The sequence below is a fragment of the Saccostrea cucullata genome, unplaced genomic scaffold, assembly GCF_032062105.1.
Source record: "Saccostrea cucullata isolate Sc308-1 unplaced genomic scaffold, CSIRO_AGI_Scuc_v1 ctg2902, whole genome shotgun sequence".
In the NCBI taxonomy this organism is placed as follows: Eukaryota; Metazoa; Mollusca; class Bivalvia; order Ostreida; family Ostreidae; genus Saccostrea; species Saccostrea cuccullata.
This window is the reverse complement of record NW_026933326.1, coordinates 24,223-42,798: the sequence shown is the minus strand read 5'-3', so window position 1 is coordinate 42,798 and position 18,576 is coordinate 24,223. Positions and strand designations below refer to the sequence as shown.

General features: G+C 37.1%; 1 protein-coding gene across 1 annotated transcript; it reads right to left on the bottom strand.

Annotated features, from left to right (window-relative positions):
* Window positions 1-636, bottom strand: LOC134237990 (uncharacterized). The gene has a single exon (XM_062720118.1). It carries the CDS (start codon window positions 634-636, stop codon window positions 1-3), a length of 636 nt encoding a protein of 211 aa, XP_062576102.1.
* Between the last annotated feature and the right edge of the window lie 17,940 nt (window positions 637-18,576).

The window sequence follows — 18,576 nt, the reverse complement described above, 5'->3', positions numbered from 1 at the left end:
TTACATATTATAAAATTCTTCTCTTTCCACAATTTTCTCCACACTCCTACCATTTTCATGAAACTTGGTGACTGTAACCTCTTTCACAAGCATTCTAAAACCTGCTGTCTGGGTCCCGTGATCCACTGTAGTGTTTGCATGGGAATCGGTCTGCATCCCCCTATCCACAGTCTTCTCAGCATCAGGTTCCGGATCAGGTTCGGATCTGCAGACTACTTTCCGTGTAGTGGGTACTGGGCTAGGTGCGGTCCGTTTTCTGAATATGCGTCCTGTCAGCAAACTAGCGGTTTTAGTTGGGGGTTCATCCTGATTTTCCTTGGGAGGTTCTTCCAGCTGTACCCCTGGATCTTCATCCCAGTCACTCCCGCTGTCGCTGTTATTCTGGACTGGACTACTTGGACCTGCCTCATCATGCTCTGACTCTTTAGACGCATCATCATTTTCTGCATGTTTCAACTTCATGTGCTTCACCAAATATTCCTTCTTCTTAAAGGATACATGACACTTCTCACACACCAACATGCTGCTAGCACACTTCAACACATGAGCGGCCCAGGCATCTTTCCCGTCCAATTCAATGAAACACACTGGACATATCTCTTTAGATTTTCTCGGCGTCACCTTTGTATTAACCATGATTTCACTACAAAGATACATGACAATACATCAATGCAAATGATATCAACATTTTTTTTTTCTTTTTTTTTTTACAGCAAAAAGCAAAACAACTTAAATAATAGCAGGGTTATTAGTACTCTGTAAGCCGATTCACGCATAGTTTCGTAAGTTTAATCTAAGACTTAAAGAAAAACATATAGTCTTGTCCTAGTCCTGGACATAATCTTGAAGGTAAGTTGGGGCACGTCTTTCGCGTCTTGGTCTGTGATCACCAACTAATTCATCCGTGACTTCAATGTTGCTGTTAGATGACCCAAAGTCATCATCCTGATCCTCTTGATCTATCTGAACATTGGAAGAATCACTTGTCCCTAGCTCTGAACTTTCGAGTCCTAGGTCTGGATCTTCGCCTCGGAGAACTTGATCTCTGCACCTTTTCATCCTGTCGCAATGAATTATCTGATCCTTTCCATTGCGTCCACAATTCACCTTATATAGGACCTCAGAGACTTTTGTCAGAACCTTAAAAGCTCCTCTCCAATATGAAGTCAGCTTAGGTGAGCACCCAGTTTTCCTTTGAGGAAAATAGACATATACCTGGTCCCCAACTTTGAATTGTTCATAAGACATCTTCATGTCATGACAATGCTTCTGTCGAAGGACAGCTCCTTCTAACTGTTTTCTAACCAAATTGTGAGCCCTTTTCATTCGATCAGTGAGAATCCACACCCATTCATGACTCGGTACTTGTTTCCAGGTTGCAGGCATGTCATATATGATGTCCAGAGGGGTGGCAGTTTCTCTACCGAGCATCAGCATGTTTGGCGTGTATCCGGTTGATTCATGCTGTGCCGCCCTGTATGCCATCATCATAAAAGGTATGCTCTCATCCCAATCCCGATGATTCTCGCTGACATAACTACTCAGCATGGTTGCTAACGTCTTATTGAACTGTTCCACCATACCATCAGACTGAGGATGGTATGGTGTGGTTCTTGTCTTTCGGATCTGTAAGTGCTTGCATACCTCGCTAAACAAAAGACTCTCATATTGACGCCCTTGGTCGGAATGGATGGATACAGGAACTCCAAACCTACAAATAACCTCCTCTACGATCAGTTTCGCAACTGTCTGAGCCTCCATGTTGGGCATCAGAAAGGCCTCCGTCCATTTACTGAAATAATCTGAGACTACTAGTATGTAGCGATTCCCCCTTTCTGTAATCGGAAATTCCCCAAGGATATCTGTGGCTATCCTCTCCATTGGGTAACCCACTTGCAAAGGTTGCATAGGTCCTCGCTTTGTTTTAAGTGGTGCCTTCCTCCTGGCACATATGTCGCATCCAGCAACATAACCTCTTACATCGTTTTGCAGTCCCGGCCAGTAGTAACTTTGTCTGATCTTGTTCAGGGTTTTGGTAACCCCCAGATGACCAGATGTTTTGGAGTCATGCATCTGTTGTAAAATAAACCTTCTCTGAGAGAGTGGCATAACAATCTGATATGTCGTGTCATTGCTTTCCTCAAGCTCCCACATACGACATAGCAAATTATCCTTCAATGCCAATCTACTCCACTGAGCCCACAATGATTTGACCATATAACTCTCAGCAGTAATTTCACTGTAGTCTGGACGCTTCCCCTCCTCCATCCAATTTTTAACAAGTCTTATATCCCGACTTCCATCCTGTATATTTACCAAGTCATTTGATTCATCTGTCCCATTGTCTTTGATCTCATCCTGTAATACCCTTGCATGTGATTGTTCTCCATGCAAATCTTCTTTTCCCAATCATCAAAATATCCGCATTGAACACATGGGAGTCTACTTAGCCCATCTGCATTGCCATCCAGTCTACCAGCTCTATGCTCGATTTCCATATCGTATGCCGATATTACCTCTAACCATCGAGCTAACTGGCCTTCTGGATCCTTGAATCTTAGCAACCATCGAAGAGAACTGTGATCTGTTCTGACTAAAAATTTACGTCCATACAAGAAATGTCTAAAGTGCTTTATAAACGTCACTACTGCCAGGAGCTCCTTCCTGGTCACCTTCTCTCCGATTTACTTAGAACTTTACTGGCATAAGCGACTACCCTTTCCTGCCCATTCTGGACCTGAGACAGGATGCTCCGATCGCATTTTGACTTGCATCGGTATCTAAGATAAAGGGTAAACTGAAGTCTGGATGAGTAAGGATAGGTGCTGTGGTCAACTTGGTTTTTAGGACATCAAATGCTATTTGACACTCCTCTGACCATTTGAAGACAACTGATGCTTCTGTCAGTTTATGAAGCGGTCGAGCTATATCAGCAAAGTTTGCAATGAATTTCCGATAATAGCTACAGAGGCCGAGGAAGGAACGAACTTGCGTCTTATTTACTGGCTCTGGCCATTGCCTCACAGATTCAACTTTCTCTGGATCTGTCTCGACCCCATTCTCCGAAATAAAATGACCTAGGTATTTGACTTGTTTCGCAAACAACCTACATTTCCTGGCCTTAAGCTTCAAACCAGCTGATTGTAACTTCTCGAAGACCTGTTCTAGATTATGTAGCATTTCGTTGAATGTTTTTCCATACACAATGACATCATCCAAATAGATGAGGCATATCTGCCATTGTAGACCCGACAAAACAGTCTCCATAAGACGTTCAAACGTAGCCGGGGCATTACAGACCGAACAGCATCACATTGAACTCGTAAAACCCTTGTCTAGTTGCAAACGCCGTCTTATGCTTATCGCTTGGATCTAGCTCCACCTGCCAGTATCCAGCATTCAGGTCTAGAGTACTGAACCACTTCGCTCCCTTCAGCTGGTTAAGCGACTCATCGATCCGGGGAAGGGGATAGGCGTCTTTGATGGTGACACTGTTCAGGCGCCTATAATCCACACAGAACCTTTTGGATTCGTCTTTCTTCTTCACCAAGACTATCGCTGATGACCAATCACTCTTGGACGGCTCAATAATACCTCTTTTAAGCATATCAGATACATGCTCTTGAACGTCTTCCTGCATATGGAAGGGTAGACGTCTTGGTGCCTGTTTGATAGCTGGATGAAAACCTGTATCTATCTTGTGCTTAACCATAGAGGTTCGACCAACATCTTCATCAGTAACAGAAAACAAATCTGAGTACCTGATAAGTAAATTTCTGGCCTTGTCTTTTTCATTACTCCCAAGATTCTTAGTGATTCTATCAAACAATTCCTTTAAATGTTTTGGCATTTCCTTGCTACTGCTCTCATCATGGCTGGAAGACGATAATGATACAATCTCATTAACTGGAGACAATTTACCCACAACAGTTCCTGGCTGTAGAGTCTTATCCGTGGATGACAGATTCATAATTCGTAGGGGCACTGACTCCTGGCGTCTTACCAGGGTTCTGGCTATCATAGCGGAATCCGATTTTCGGAATTTTTCAGATGGTTCTACAAGCCCTATATTCACAGGATATCCCCCATCTGGCCCTGCACATATCTTGCCCTCAGTCATTACTTCAGACCTTGGAGGTATAACTATTCTATTGACCAAAGCAATATTGTACTCTCGTGCTGTACCCTCCATCTGAATTGGATGTTCTATCCCTGAGATCTCAACCTTGTGTGTGCGCATATTTATGATAGCTTCATACTTGACAAGAAAATCTAAACCAAGAATTCCATCTACAGATAGATCCGCCACTATCATCTCATGCTTCAGAGTTGTTCCATTTAGCACGAGTTCTATAGATATTTTACCATATATCTCTACACAGGATCCATTAGCTGACAGGACGTCCCTGTCTACTTTCTTTAAGGAATGATAGTCTCCTTGTATGTTTTCAAAGCATACTTTCGATAGTAAGGAAACAGTTGCACCTGTGTCAACGAGTAGATAGGTATCCATCCCACATATTTTGGCAGTCACTTACGCCCCGGACTCCTTAATAGAATGAACAATTCGAGAGTGTTCATCAGTCTTTTGCGTTCTGGCTTGGGTCCGGTCATATGACTTATGCTCAGTCATGCCTCTCATCTTCTGTCTAGGTTCTGGGGGAGAGGTTGTATCTTTAAGCATGGGACAATCTCTTTTCAGGTGTTTGTCAGAACCGCATTTGTAGCATGTTCTAATACTTATACCATTTCCTGAGGTTTTCTTAATTTCATCTCTCGTCTGCCTTGTATCGCGTCCATTCCTTTGCATTTGAAACTTCCATTGTTTCTTGTCTTTTATCTCCCTTTGAAGATATTGCATATTTTTCTCCATGGTCTCTAGGAATTTATCTATCCTTGATCCCTGACTTGATCCATGCTTGTCTTGATCCATGCTTCTGACATTCTCGGCGCGACGACTTTCTGCTTTATAAAAAGCTTCGAGCTCAACAGCTCTCTGTATAGCATCATTAAAACTGCTAGGTCTGGACTGTTTGATCTTAAGACGCATTTCCGCATTATGCAATCCATCTAAAAACTGTTCTGTGGCAAGAATCTCACGTACATCATCCGTTGCTGTGGGATAGGCTAGGTTCACTAGCCTCCGTATATCTTGGCCCATCTCTGGTAAACTCTCTGATGGTTTTTGTCTCCTTTCCCTGAGCTGAGTCCGATACAGCTCAGTTTGGTTCAGTGGAGCAAACCGATCCTGTAAGCATTTGACTAATTTTGCATAATTCTGCCTCTCATCCCTGGGCTGATTACCCAGCACACCTTGTGCTAACCCTCTAAGAGATGCAGCTAAATATAACCCCTTTTCCGTCTCAGTCCATTCATTCAAGAGACTTACAGACTCAAAATAAGACAAGTAGTCATTCCACATACTGGAACCATCATACGTAGCAGGTTTAATAAAATTCCTTGGCCTTGATCTATTCCGAATTGTATCTGTCGCCAGATGAGTATTTGTGCCATGTGCCGAATGCTGTCCTCGGTCTCCAGTCCTATCATCAGTCTCATCACATATGCATACATCCTCAGTAGTTGCATTTTCAAGCAACCTATCTGTCCGTCTTGTAAACGGAGTACTCGTCCTTGTTTGTTGTATGTGTCTTGGGACACTGGTAGCATTTTCCTGTAGACCTATCATTCGCATAGACTGCTCTATCTCCCTATTCAGATTTTCTATTTGTCTTTCTATCAGTGTTATGTCGTGTAAACTTGACATCGTGAAAATAACAGTAAATTATCAAATATCATCAAATGTAATTAACAAATTGGATCTAACCCAAATCCCGACGCTGCCGCCAATTTTTGTAACGTGTATGGGTACGTGAATTTGAGTATAGATCCTTAATCAAGTAAATAAATTAAACAAATGATTATGTAGACTAGAGATAGATCACTGATTAAACAAATAATTTGAAATGATAGATGACAAAGCATATGAAAAATGAACGAGTCAATATATACATATATTATTAGGATTTCCTATCCTTAACATAACAAAAACAACTAAGGCGTATAGGTCTGTGTCCCTGATGTATCCAAACCCGGGATGTGTCCTGTACTCGGACACGTCTATGACAGGTACGTTTTAAGTTTCTGTCCTATACCCAGACAGATTTAAGTATTTACAAGTTTGGCTTTCCAGAAAGCCTTTAATGTCATCTCTTTGGCTTCATTAATGTCACAGAATAAACAGTGATATGTAATTTTTTTTCTCAGCTATTACAAGCCTAATATATATTTTTTTAAATAAAAAAAACACACATTTATTTGGGGGGCATAGCTATATTTCAACAATTTTTTTTTAATAAGGGAGGAGGCTTGCAGTGAATAGTTACAGCAGTAAAAGGCTAAAGGGATTGGGACGCAGATTTGAAAATCATATTTTCAAACAAATTATAGATAATAACATGATTCATATGTTGCTAAAGCATTTAACACGGTCACACAAAAATATATTAAAATCGTGTTCAGAAACCTTTTTTATCTGGAAATAATTAAAACTACGAAGTTCAAGACGCATTTGATTGTCACACATCCTTGCACTTAGCAAAGTAAACTTTATTCATAATATTTAAGAAAAGAATATATTGTGTTGTGTATGAAGGAAAAAATATGTAAAGCATGCATGATCCAGAAAATCCAGTATACACTGGAGAAATTAATGTGAGAAAGCAAAACCAACTCAACAGAATTATCAGGCCTTGTCAAGTGATTGTGCATCCTAAACAAACTGAAAACTCCCTGTAAAATGCAAACAATGACAACAACTCGTGTCCTGTTTTTTATATTTAAAAAATGGCACAGGTGTTTGACGGGATTTAATGAATAATGGAATATTAACTTTAGATCAATTCATTAAATTGAAGTTAAATTTTGAATTAACATAGAAGAATTTAAATTGTAATCAACGCAGGCCCCCTAAAAGTTCAAATAAATGGAAAGGCACCCTCCTGATAACACGTTATATTAAAGCTGTATGAAAATATGCCTTATTGACTTCAAATATACATGTGTATATACAATGTAATTAAAAAATTGTAACCACTAAGCAATATTCGTAAAATTTGTATACATTTTTTTTTTTACAAAAAGATTGGTAAAACATCATCTTTCTTTTTAGTAACCTCACTTGCTTTACAGCGGATTATAATGCACTAACTCATAATAGTCCGTCCATTTACGACGATTTTCCATAATTGCATTCTTTCAAATAACATGACCATCGTGCCCATGGTGTATAAAACACGGGCGGATTCAAGGGGACGTGGGGGCGCATCCCCCCTTAAAATTTCAAAGAATAATATGACTAGTATAAATAATGCCATACTTTGGCTAACTAACCAATACCACTATTGTTGTGCCCGATTTTACTATTGAAATACACGAAAACACAGGACCTTTCGGAGGCTTTGCCCCCGGGGCACCCACCATAGAAAGTATAATATGACTAGTACATTAATAATGCTGTACTTTGAAGTGTAACTAACCAATACTACTTTAATTGTGCCTGGTTTTACTCTTGAAATACACGAAAACGCAGTGCTTCTGGGGGCTTCGCACCCTGGGAACCCAACAGGGTTTTGTCCTGAACCCACTGGGGGCCTTATGGCGGTCCCCAGGCACCTGTCTGAACAAAGTTATCTAAGCCCCCCCCCCCCCCCTCCTTACATGCTTTTAAATAGAGGGTAAGTAATAATATTTAATTGCTATCAGGTAAAATAAAGCATCTACAAATTATCTGAGAAGTCCCAATTTGCCAACACTGAATTTACAACTGTTTTGGGAATGCAGTATTAAGATTTTGGCTGCATTTAAAAAATGTTTATAGGAGCAGTGATATATGGTGAATTTTTTGTCATTGATATAATTTAAAATTGCATAAAAATGAATGCAAGTTCTTAAATTATATTTAAAATATTTAAAAAAAAAACAGTGTAGGAATGCAAGGAAATATTGGCAATGATTCTTTGTGATCTTTTTTCTAATGCCTGTAGTTTCTTAGATACTAGTGCTTTGAATTTCTAATTTTTTTTCCTTATAGTACATTCGCTGAAGAAGATATGTATTATCCAAAAATGGCAGGAAATAATGTACCAAACAGAAAAAAAAAGATTTTTCCATCATTTCATATCAGTTCATGTACGTACTACTGTAAATGTTTTAACTTTGATATTGTTTCTCAGTTAATTATTGGATCCACGCCTCAGCTGATATTTGGCGAGTTTTGATACACACGCTGTGACCTAGTTAGACCTTTCTATCTAGCGCTGGTCATCAATTACGCAATAGTTTAGATGACTTCATAATTAAGAACATATATATTTTGAAGATGCATCACCACCCAGGCGATATTGTGTCTGACTCTCCAATATTTCTGTGCAGTTTGTTTTCTTTATCGATATTAGACAAATCGTCCATCGTTTACATCTCTATAGTCTATATTTAGAAAATCGCATCATCGCCTCAAGTATTAACCGCTCGCTGCTCCTCGGATGGCACGTACCTCGCAATATGGAGCTTAGCGGTGTCAGCCGAGGATTACCGGTTGATTAATTAGTCAGCCCGCGGGCTGACTAGTTATGGTACGAAGAACTTCCAATGCGCGTGCGTGACCTGGAATTCTGGGAGTGGTTCTGCAGTAAATCACTCCTGCTAATTTTATTTCAGTAAAATCAATATAGATTATAAACCAACAAATACCTGTTTAACACGGAAGCAATCTGTAAATTTAACTCAAAAAGGAATTTCCCGATGCTTATTGTTGTTTAGAAGGTTTCAAACAGTTTACTGGTTCGCAGTAATTTAACTGGTTCGCAGCTGATTATGTGTTCTACGCAGCAAAGCATACAGTTACTACTCTTGGATGAATTTAATGTTTGACGCGTCAATTGAAGCTCTTTTATAAAATATAATGAATGTATTTTACTTATGTATTTAAATCTACAGCACAAGCATTGGTTTATTACATATTTTTAGCTTTTCAGCTTTACTGCTTTTACTTTCGTTTTCACTACAAATCATTTCGCACTCTCTACCATCGGCTCATACATTCACCTCTGTCGTTGGCTCACGTATACACAGTGTTAAACACGAGAAATAGTGCGTTTGTTTTAATTCATTACAATTCCATTTCTATGCTTATGTCTGAGTTTTGAGATAGATATGTACTAAATCAATCCAGAACTATTAATTTAAATTGAAACAATTATTCAAATAACACGTTTTATACGTTATGTCAAAAATCTTGACGTGAGCCCATTGCAGAGGTGTCTGAGAGAGGAACGAACGACAACTCTGCATTGGAGATTGATCATTTCGATCCCGATGCTAAATAGCGGACATACTTGTTAAGTCATACAAAAGATACTTCGGAAATTAAACACAACTGGCTAAGCTTGCTCGTTTGTTGCCCCCCGCTGATATTAGTGAATGTCAATTTCAGTCTGTCTATCCGTTCCTCTATAGTTCTGTCTGTCTGTAACACTTTCATTTTCCCGCAATATTGCGTGAAGTCTTTGGGCTTTTGCAGTGAAATTTTACACAACTGTTTAAACCTTATATGGCCTTTGGAAGACCCTCTTGATTTTGAGGTCAAAGGTCAAGGTATTAAATTCAGAAATCCCGTCTGTTTAAACACTTGTTTTCGCGCGATATCTCTATAAGCCTTTGAGCTTTTGCAATGAAATTTTATACAAAAACTCCCTATGGCCATATATATGGCGTAAGGAATACCCCTGTGTATTTTGAGGATCAAACGTCAATGTCATAAATTCATACTTCTGTGTGACTCTGTGTTAAACTTTCATTTCCAGTCAATATCTCAAGAAGGTTTTGATTTTTTGCAATTAAATGTCATAAACCATAACTCCCTATGGCCATGCCCTGGAAGCCCCCCCCCCCCCCCCCCCCTGCGCATGCTTTTTTACCCGTAAATTGGCTTGTTTTTTTTTTTTATAAACTACGACCTGATGATCTAGGTTGTGCCAATCATATTTATGAATTAATAGGTTTATTATATTAAAAGAGGTCTGATAAATGAATTTATTGCCAAAAGTGATTCAATCAGCGGCATGATAAACTCTAACAAGGATGAGAGTGAAGCTTATTGGACCCCGTTTTGTTAAAAATGGCATATATAATTTCTATATATCCCCCTCCCCCTAAAATATTATAGATCTGATAATGAGATTGTAGGTTTATAACCTCTTTGAATTATGTTACGTAAATTGGAACTTCAATGTTTATACATACTTTCCGTTCTTTTGATTTTGAGATAAACAATGCAAGAATCTGCATGCACAAACGCTTTTGTTCCTATGCAGAAAAAATCTTAAGACGATGTTTCAATTTTAGTGCCCAACTTTGCTACCAATTAAAAAAAAAAGATTTGTTTTTAAAAATTTAGAAATTTATTTTGTATATTGTTTAATGGACGTTGAAATTGAATACTGTTCGTTATTTCCATATCCTTCTTGAAGGCATTTTTTTCAGTTCTCTATGATTCTTTAAAATATTATCACAGAGAAGAAAATCCACTGGCTGACTCTCTAAGCTTTTTTTAAAAGCTAAACTTGTGGCAGCTTACACTGGGACTTCACATCCGGAAATCAAACTTAATGTGTCATCTCTCGTGAGAGATGACAATCATCTCTCGTGAGAGATGACAATTATGAAGTAAATTATCACTATATTCCTTCACAATATATTTTAAGCCCAGTATACTAGCCACCGTATACTGTATCCTCTTAAATCCCGTACCTTGCTATTTCGTTTTAAGCGTCCGTCTGTTGTGAGCTCCTACTACTGCCAGCTTTCAGCAGAACGCTCTTTTATATATTGATGATCACCCGGACTACCCTTGGTCGCTATCGTATCGAACTACGATAAAGTCCGGGTGACGTAATTCAGCTAGCATCCCGAGCCCGATCTGTCACACTATCTTTTAGATGAACAAGTTTATCTTTTAAAAAGATAGATGAGCTAGCGCCGTAGCAATTTTTAAACACAGAAAGTAAGATCCGTGATCAAGTGATTTATTTTGCTGAATTCTTTAATTTTTATCGAGGCTGGAGATTGATAAAGTTATTATTGTTTTGTGAAGCGTATCCATTTTATAGACACATAGGTAAAGATACAGGGGGGGGGGGGGGGGGGGGGGCGGTGAAATATTGGAGTTTTGGCCCAACGGAACATATATGACCTTTACTGGAGAGGGGGGAGGGTGCTCTATATAATATGAAGAAGATGCCGATTGAGACATTGTTGCATGTATGGGCTGATTTAAAGAAGAGAATTTCTTGGCAATTTAGCAAAGAAAATACACGGGAGTTGAAAGGAATGTAGAAAATAAGTCAAAGTGTATATTGTGTAAAGAGTCCAGAGAGTTTGGAACGCATGTGAAGTAGCTTAATTGGTCCTTTGGGTCATCTTTGTCAAGATATGCTAGGTTAAAAGCCACATTGAAATTTTTTAAACACAAATAGTGGATTTATTCGTTATTTTTAGTGTAAATTCTTGCTTCTGTTTCTGGAATTTGTAAGATTGGCTGAATTGACCAATCAGAAATTAGAATCTATCTTTGGTTGTGCTTATACCGGTATGTAAAATTAAAAAAAAAACTAAAAAAAAAAAAACAAAAAAAACCTCCCTTGTCATTGTTTAGGACAATCAGATAATAACTCGGGCTTTTCCATCAGCAAAAAAAAAAAAAAAAAAAAACCCAGAATTTGAAATATTATAAATATATCTTTAAAGTGTAAGCTACACAATAAATAAACAATTATTTCATGCTACAACATGCTACAACGAAATTGTTATCGAACGGTCTATCTGTAGTAGTTTTCACAGTTTTCCCAGAATGCACGGTCATGGCGGCCGAGCATGCGTATTCAAGGAATTTGGACTAACGTAGTTGCTAGCGCTCGAGAGAGCGCTAGCAACAAAGACAGTTCACCAATAGCGGGAAAAATTCTATAGTAAGCCTATTGGTTCTTCCAAACCACATGACATCTATCACATGTCTGAATTTGACCAAATATGTAAAATAGCCATAGGCATTTTGCATGTATCACCGATTGAAAGAGTAACGATAATTCAATAGCACAAGAGAATAGGGCAATAGGAATGTGTATCCAATTGTGTTTCAACTCAAATCAATGGCGGATTTAGAGGGGGGCAAGTCCCCCCCCATTTTTGTGTCCAAAATCAGTATACACAAAATTTAATAAATTAATTTTTGGTGTGGCTGCGCGCCCCTCCTCCGACCTCAACCCCCCCCCCCCCCCTCAGAAGATTCATGGATCCGCCACTGATATAGAATAGAATTTATTACCAAATCAGGGCGTATTGGACATAATCAAGTAATAGACAGCTGCAGAATACAACATATGATGAAGAGCAATTCTTCCATTAAGTACAAGTATATATATTGGTGGCATTTTTAAGTTTCATATGTAGACATACACGATGGGTTGTTGTGCAAATATGTGCATTATTGTTATAAATGATACATGTATACATATATCTAAACAATGATGATCAAGTGAAATAATCATAACAACAAGAAATACAATATTCCTTTCATGTCATTTATTATTCATAAAAATATTTAAAAACAGACTGCCACATGCTTGTTTATTGCATTTAGATAGCGTTAACACATTTTGAAATGTAAGCTCCCAAGTGAAAAATATATGTAGGATTTTCTTTTTTTTCAAAATATGACGAAAACATGCCACAACTTATTATTTTTTCTTACAGGGATCATTAGTTGTTGTCAATACAGTAATTTTTTTTTCTTCAGTACTTTTTAAGAAATTGGTTAGAATAGAATTCGAGGTTTTTTTCTTTTCTGGCACAGTGGTTCTTGAGAAGAAGATTTTAAACCATACGAGGGGTTATCAAAAAGTTCGTGGACTGAGGCTATAAAATTATTACTATGTAGTCTGTGCTTTCAAAATTTATATGGAACATAAAACAACAAAAAATAAAGAAATGTTGAAAATTTTAGCCTGATACGTTCATTATTTGCCAAATTATTACAAAATATAAATTACATTATATGATCACCCGGCGCTGTCGTCATTTATTTTCATGACGTCCGATAACGTGATTGTTTTTTTTTTTCAATGTCCGCTTCTTCTACCTCATACACATTTTGATGAGATTCCCTGGAGCTTAGTAAGGACTTAAACCCGCCTTGCTTATATGACTTTACCATGTCATGAACAGTGGCCCTCAATGAATATAATATTCCAAATGGATTAATACATTGGGAGAAATCCGCGCTTGATTGTGCTGGCATATTTTGCTTTTGGAAGTTCAATATCTACAACACGTGATAAACGTCATTTTTTGACGTGATTGATTTTTCCCACCTTGACTGCAAATCGACATTAACTGTGTATCCCTTTTCTCTCTGAATCTATTTTGACATTAAAAGACAAGTACTATGGATGCATATTATTTCCCTGTAGCCAGTTTCAATATATTTTAGGTCTATACCAGTTTTTTTCAGGGGTAAAACTTTATAGAATGTTGGAAGCTGAAACCCCTCCCCCTTTTGACGTCATTTTCAAGGCCTCATTTGTTTGATCATTCCGTGTAAAATTTACGATAAAATTTCATAGAACTTCCAGAATGAAGTGAAAATTTCATATTTTATGGAACAATAGTGTTCCGACACATACCTGAATTAACGGGATTTTTGGATGTCAAATGATCATATCAAAAGAGTTTTTCTCAGTTACACATACACCGTGCATAACCCCACATATGGGGGCGCGGAATGGTGCCACCCGGGGGTGAGGAATTCGAAGCGGAATTTTCAATGTTCGTTGACCTGATTAGCTTTCCTACAGTGACTGAGATGAAAATAATCCTAAATTCACTTACGGCGGAACACAGTGATATCCCAGCTTAATTACTGTTACTCGTTTCCCAGCTCGGAGCTCGCCCTAGAAATACATGAACACTTCTGCAATATCTGGCAAGAGCATGCGGGAACGCAAATTTGACCGTTTCTTTGTGAAAGTTGGTGCCTTATATATCACCCAGCTTCATTTGATTTATGTGAGGGACTTTTAGATATGATTTTGCTCCAGACACTCTAATGTTTCGGAGAATTCCACATCAAATAAAGGGGACAGACTTCAATATAAGTATGTGGCACTTGGGGGTGAAGATTTTAGTGGAGGTTGGGGGAAGGAATAAATCTCTAATTAATGGAAAGGAATCGTTTCTATAAAAATTATATTGATTATACAAACATTGAATTGCTACAATAAATTTATTAACTTTCTCATAATTTCATAAACCTTTTCCCTGAATAAATGCGCTTTAGGGCATATTTAAACTGTTTACTAGACATCTATTTGTATATTTCGATATAATTTAATTTTAGTTGTAACACGTCATTTGATTGTATAAAAGATTTAATTTATATTGTATCACATAACTTGGCTACGTCACAATGAGCTACGACAAAAACGTTTATTAATACTCCGCTTGATGTTAATTTTAAAATTTGCTCAGTTTGGAGGAAAAAAACTGTCTCTTTGTTTACACTGAAATTATAAGGAATGAAGCTTAATGTAACCCATGTTATACGATACATGTATCTACATAAATTGGTCCAACTTATGTTTTATCGTATATTATAGGTTAAGATAAGACCGCCGAACATTAACTGGCAAAACTGGAAATATACAGCTTACGTCATTTCTATCTGTTACAATCAAAACATTCAGTGATAGACAATGAAATGGGCGGGTACAGTTCGACCCGAACGTGGGGAAAACATCTGATTGAAATTGCAGATCGAAATTCATTTTCAATCCACTGAGCTGTTTTCAAAGCAAAGAGTGAATGAATGATCCAAAAATCAAGTAATTTCAACTCCGAAATACATATTGTTTGAAGTTCACATTAATATAGTTTTAGCTTATGATTTTAAGAACGTGAAAGATCATAGAAGACAAAGATTATATTTCAGGAGATATTTGATTCTAGAAGGGGGGGGGGCAAAAATTGTCGAGTCAGGTCATGGCTTAACATGACAATATATTTTATTTCTAGGATTATAAGAGTGCATGAGTTTTATACTTATTCTCACTGAAAACTTGGACAACTTTATTTAAAAATCGTCCAGCCCCCCTCCCCCCTCACCAACACAAAGATATGCATATATTTACCAAACAGAAATGAAATATTTGTCCCTTAGATATTAATTTATTTAAAACACTGGACAAAAAAATCAAACTGTACCAAATTAAAATTATTTTTCTTCTGGTTCAATCAGTAATAATATGCCTTCTAGCCTAGCTGAGGTGGATTGAAAATGAATTTCGATCTGCAATTTCAATCCGATGTTTTCCCCACGTCCGCGTCGAATTGTACCCGCCCATTTCATTGTCTGTCACTGAATGTTTTGATTGCCATTTAATGTTCCGCGGTCGTAAGATTCATTCCTTAAATATACATGTACTTAAGGTATACATATCTTCCTTTTACAGTAAATAGAACTTGAGCAATAGTTAAGAGTACATATTACATATATACTTCTTGTTAGTCCGTTATTTATACACTGAATTAACGAGGGATTTTCCAGTTCATGACAAGGGGCATACGGCGGGTGTGACCGGTCGGCAGGGGATGCTCACTCCTCCATGGTACCTGATCCCACCTCTGATGTTTAGCAGGTCCGTGTTTGCTCTGCTCCTGTTTTGTATTGTTTTATGAAATTTTGATCTTGAATACTGTTCATTATCTCCATATTTTCCATGTACATAGATATGATTTAGAATTTTATATACGCGTGTTCATGCAGTGAAATTAATTAAATATACTGACTATTGAAAGGAGAGGAGCTAACAAGGCGTTCAGAATACCCATAGCTTCAGATATTTAAAAATCATGCATATTCAATTTGTGAAAAGAATTTAGAGTAAATTTTTCATTATTGAAATTAAGATAAACAAAACCTTTCTTAGAAAAATTTTCTCGAAAAAAAAAATTATTCAAGACCTGTTATTGTAAATGGTATTCGTGGGGTTCGAACCCCCTAGCAATAAAAACATTGAGTATCACCACAGACACTTGAGGGCTGGACCCCCCTTTTTTCACATCACCTTTGCTATTGAAAATGTCCATTGAAAGGTTGGTTGGACTTAATTCTTACCACAGTATAGTGATATCAAGAAAATGTAGTATTGTATCACTATGGCAAAAAAAAAAAAAAAAATTGGCCACTACCCCCCCCCCCCCCCGAAATAGGATTTCCAAATTTTCAAATTTGGTCAAAATCCCTCCCTTCTGTTTTGCTTGTCAACTTTTACAGGTGAGTAAAATTTTTTCTTGCCCCCGTTTTAAAAAAGGTCGCACGTAACATCGTTCCCCCCCCCCCGTTGCTACGTGCAGATCTATGTTAAGGGACTCCGTCCCTCAGCCAGGAAGGACAACTCTTTAATTTAAATTTTAATTCAAAAAGTCTTTAAATGAAGCTTGAAAATTAAATATTTTCATGCAACAATATTCATTATAAATACATATTTATATGTACATATTTCTCCAAATATTAGCATTTTTATGATCGTATACATTGTAAAATAGTGATTATTTAAAGGTCGTTGAAGAAAATACATGTATCATCTAAATGTACATGTATATTGAAATAATAAAGTAAATAGTAAATTTTCAAGGAATATATTCATCTCACCCTTTTTTCTACATCATCAACATAATAATGCTTTAATCATTGGAAAGTAGTATTTGAAAGGATCCTTGACCAGGGAAAAACCGCTGACCATAAAAAAGCCAAAAAAGTTCCTACTCTGAAATCATCTCACAAGGCATTAATTTGTAACAACACGGCCATTTTCCAAGAGAAATTATTTATTGTTGACGAAATTGACCGAGTTGCTACGATTGCTCGCAATGGGGTTAAAAAGAATATCCGACGTCACTGTTCATGTAGTAAGGTCTTAAGGATTGATCCCAGTCAGAGAATTATTATCAATTTTCTTTTCCGGTATAATCAGCAAGCCCACCTACACAAAAACAAACCCTTAGGCAGTACCAATACTTGTATTTTTTATTAACTAAATTTAGCGGGTGGTTGGGGTGCAACATTCAGGCATTGTAATTTTTTGCCTATCAATTATTTAACACTTCTTTCAAAAACGATTTCCCTTAATTTTATTTCAATTTGAAATTATTTTGAAATGTGGAAAATCAAGAATAAACGTATTTTTACCCCCCCCCCCCCCCAAACGATGTTACTTGCCTTTATGACAATGATTTGAGATGCTAAAGTTCAATTAAATATACTGGTTTACGCATAGTATCAATAAGTTATAGCTACTCTAAGTGGACTTGACCTAAAAAAACTGTGATTCTTCAGGCAAATACACCACACCAACATCAAAGCAAAATCTAAATTTACCGTCAGTTTTATGGTACAATTGTCACTTAACTACATGTACATGTATATACTATAGTAACAGTGAAAGAAATAAAGTTTTTGTACATTTAATAAATGTAAATAGGTAAATATTGTGTGTTGCACAGTGTAAAGAGAAAAAAAAGGTGTTTTTTATTCTCATTTTAAAAAAAAATATGGAATTTATTTTGTTCTGCACTAATAAATACGATAAAAATGCCTAGGTTACGTATATATCTATAGGCTTGATGCAACACAATCAATTCAAAGTCAGACGTTAAATTTGACTTTCAGAATATACTAAAATGGATAATGTATAATTTCTTATGTGTCACCTATTCACGAGTTGGTACGATGTTTCACGCAATATTTTTTGACCAAGTCAAGGGCCCCGGATGACATTCTAACTTACAGATGTACAATTTAAACATTACTTGAATAAACAAATTCATGCACAGTTAGATATTGTAAACTAGATAATCAGTTAAATTCATATTGGGTGTCAATGAGAACAAGACATTATATAGAAGTGGGCCTCATCCCCTGAAAATCCAAACATTATACAATATACACGCTGTCATCGGTAGAAATTTCCTTAAATTTATTCTCAGCATGTGATTGTAAGCATAAGTTTCAATTATTTGCTTTTCGTATTTGTGATAGATAGATCTCATTATGCATAATGTGCACAGTCGGTGATCTTCGGCTTACTCCGCTACACTCCATTCAAAATGGTACACGAGCCATCCGAGGAGCTCCGAGTGATATATGTACGCCATAACCCCCCCCCCCCCCAAAAAAAAAATCATAAATAAATTAAAGTTAGAAATTATTGACGATTATAGGATATTATTCACAAAACGTACCTGGTCCAGTTAAAATTAAAATAAATCCTAACTTTTTTTTCTTAGAGTCGGGATATGATAGGAAATTGTCAAAATTTCTTTAATTCCTGATTGAAGAAAATTTAATCATTTGCAGTAAATAGACAAGTATAGAAAGCGACTTCATTTGTAAGAAAGGACTTAATAAAAGGTTACTTACAGAGATCAAAAAGGGAGTCCTCAAGACTCAAAAGACAAAACTAT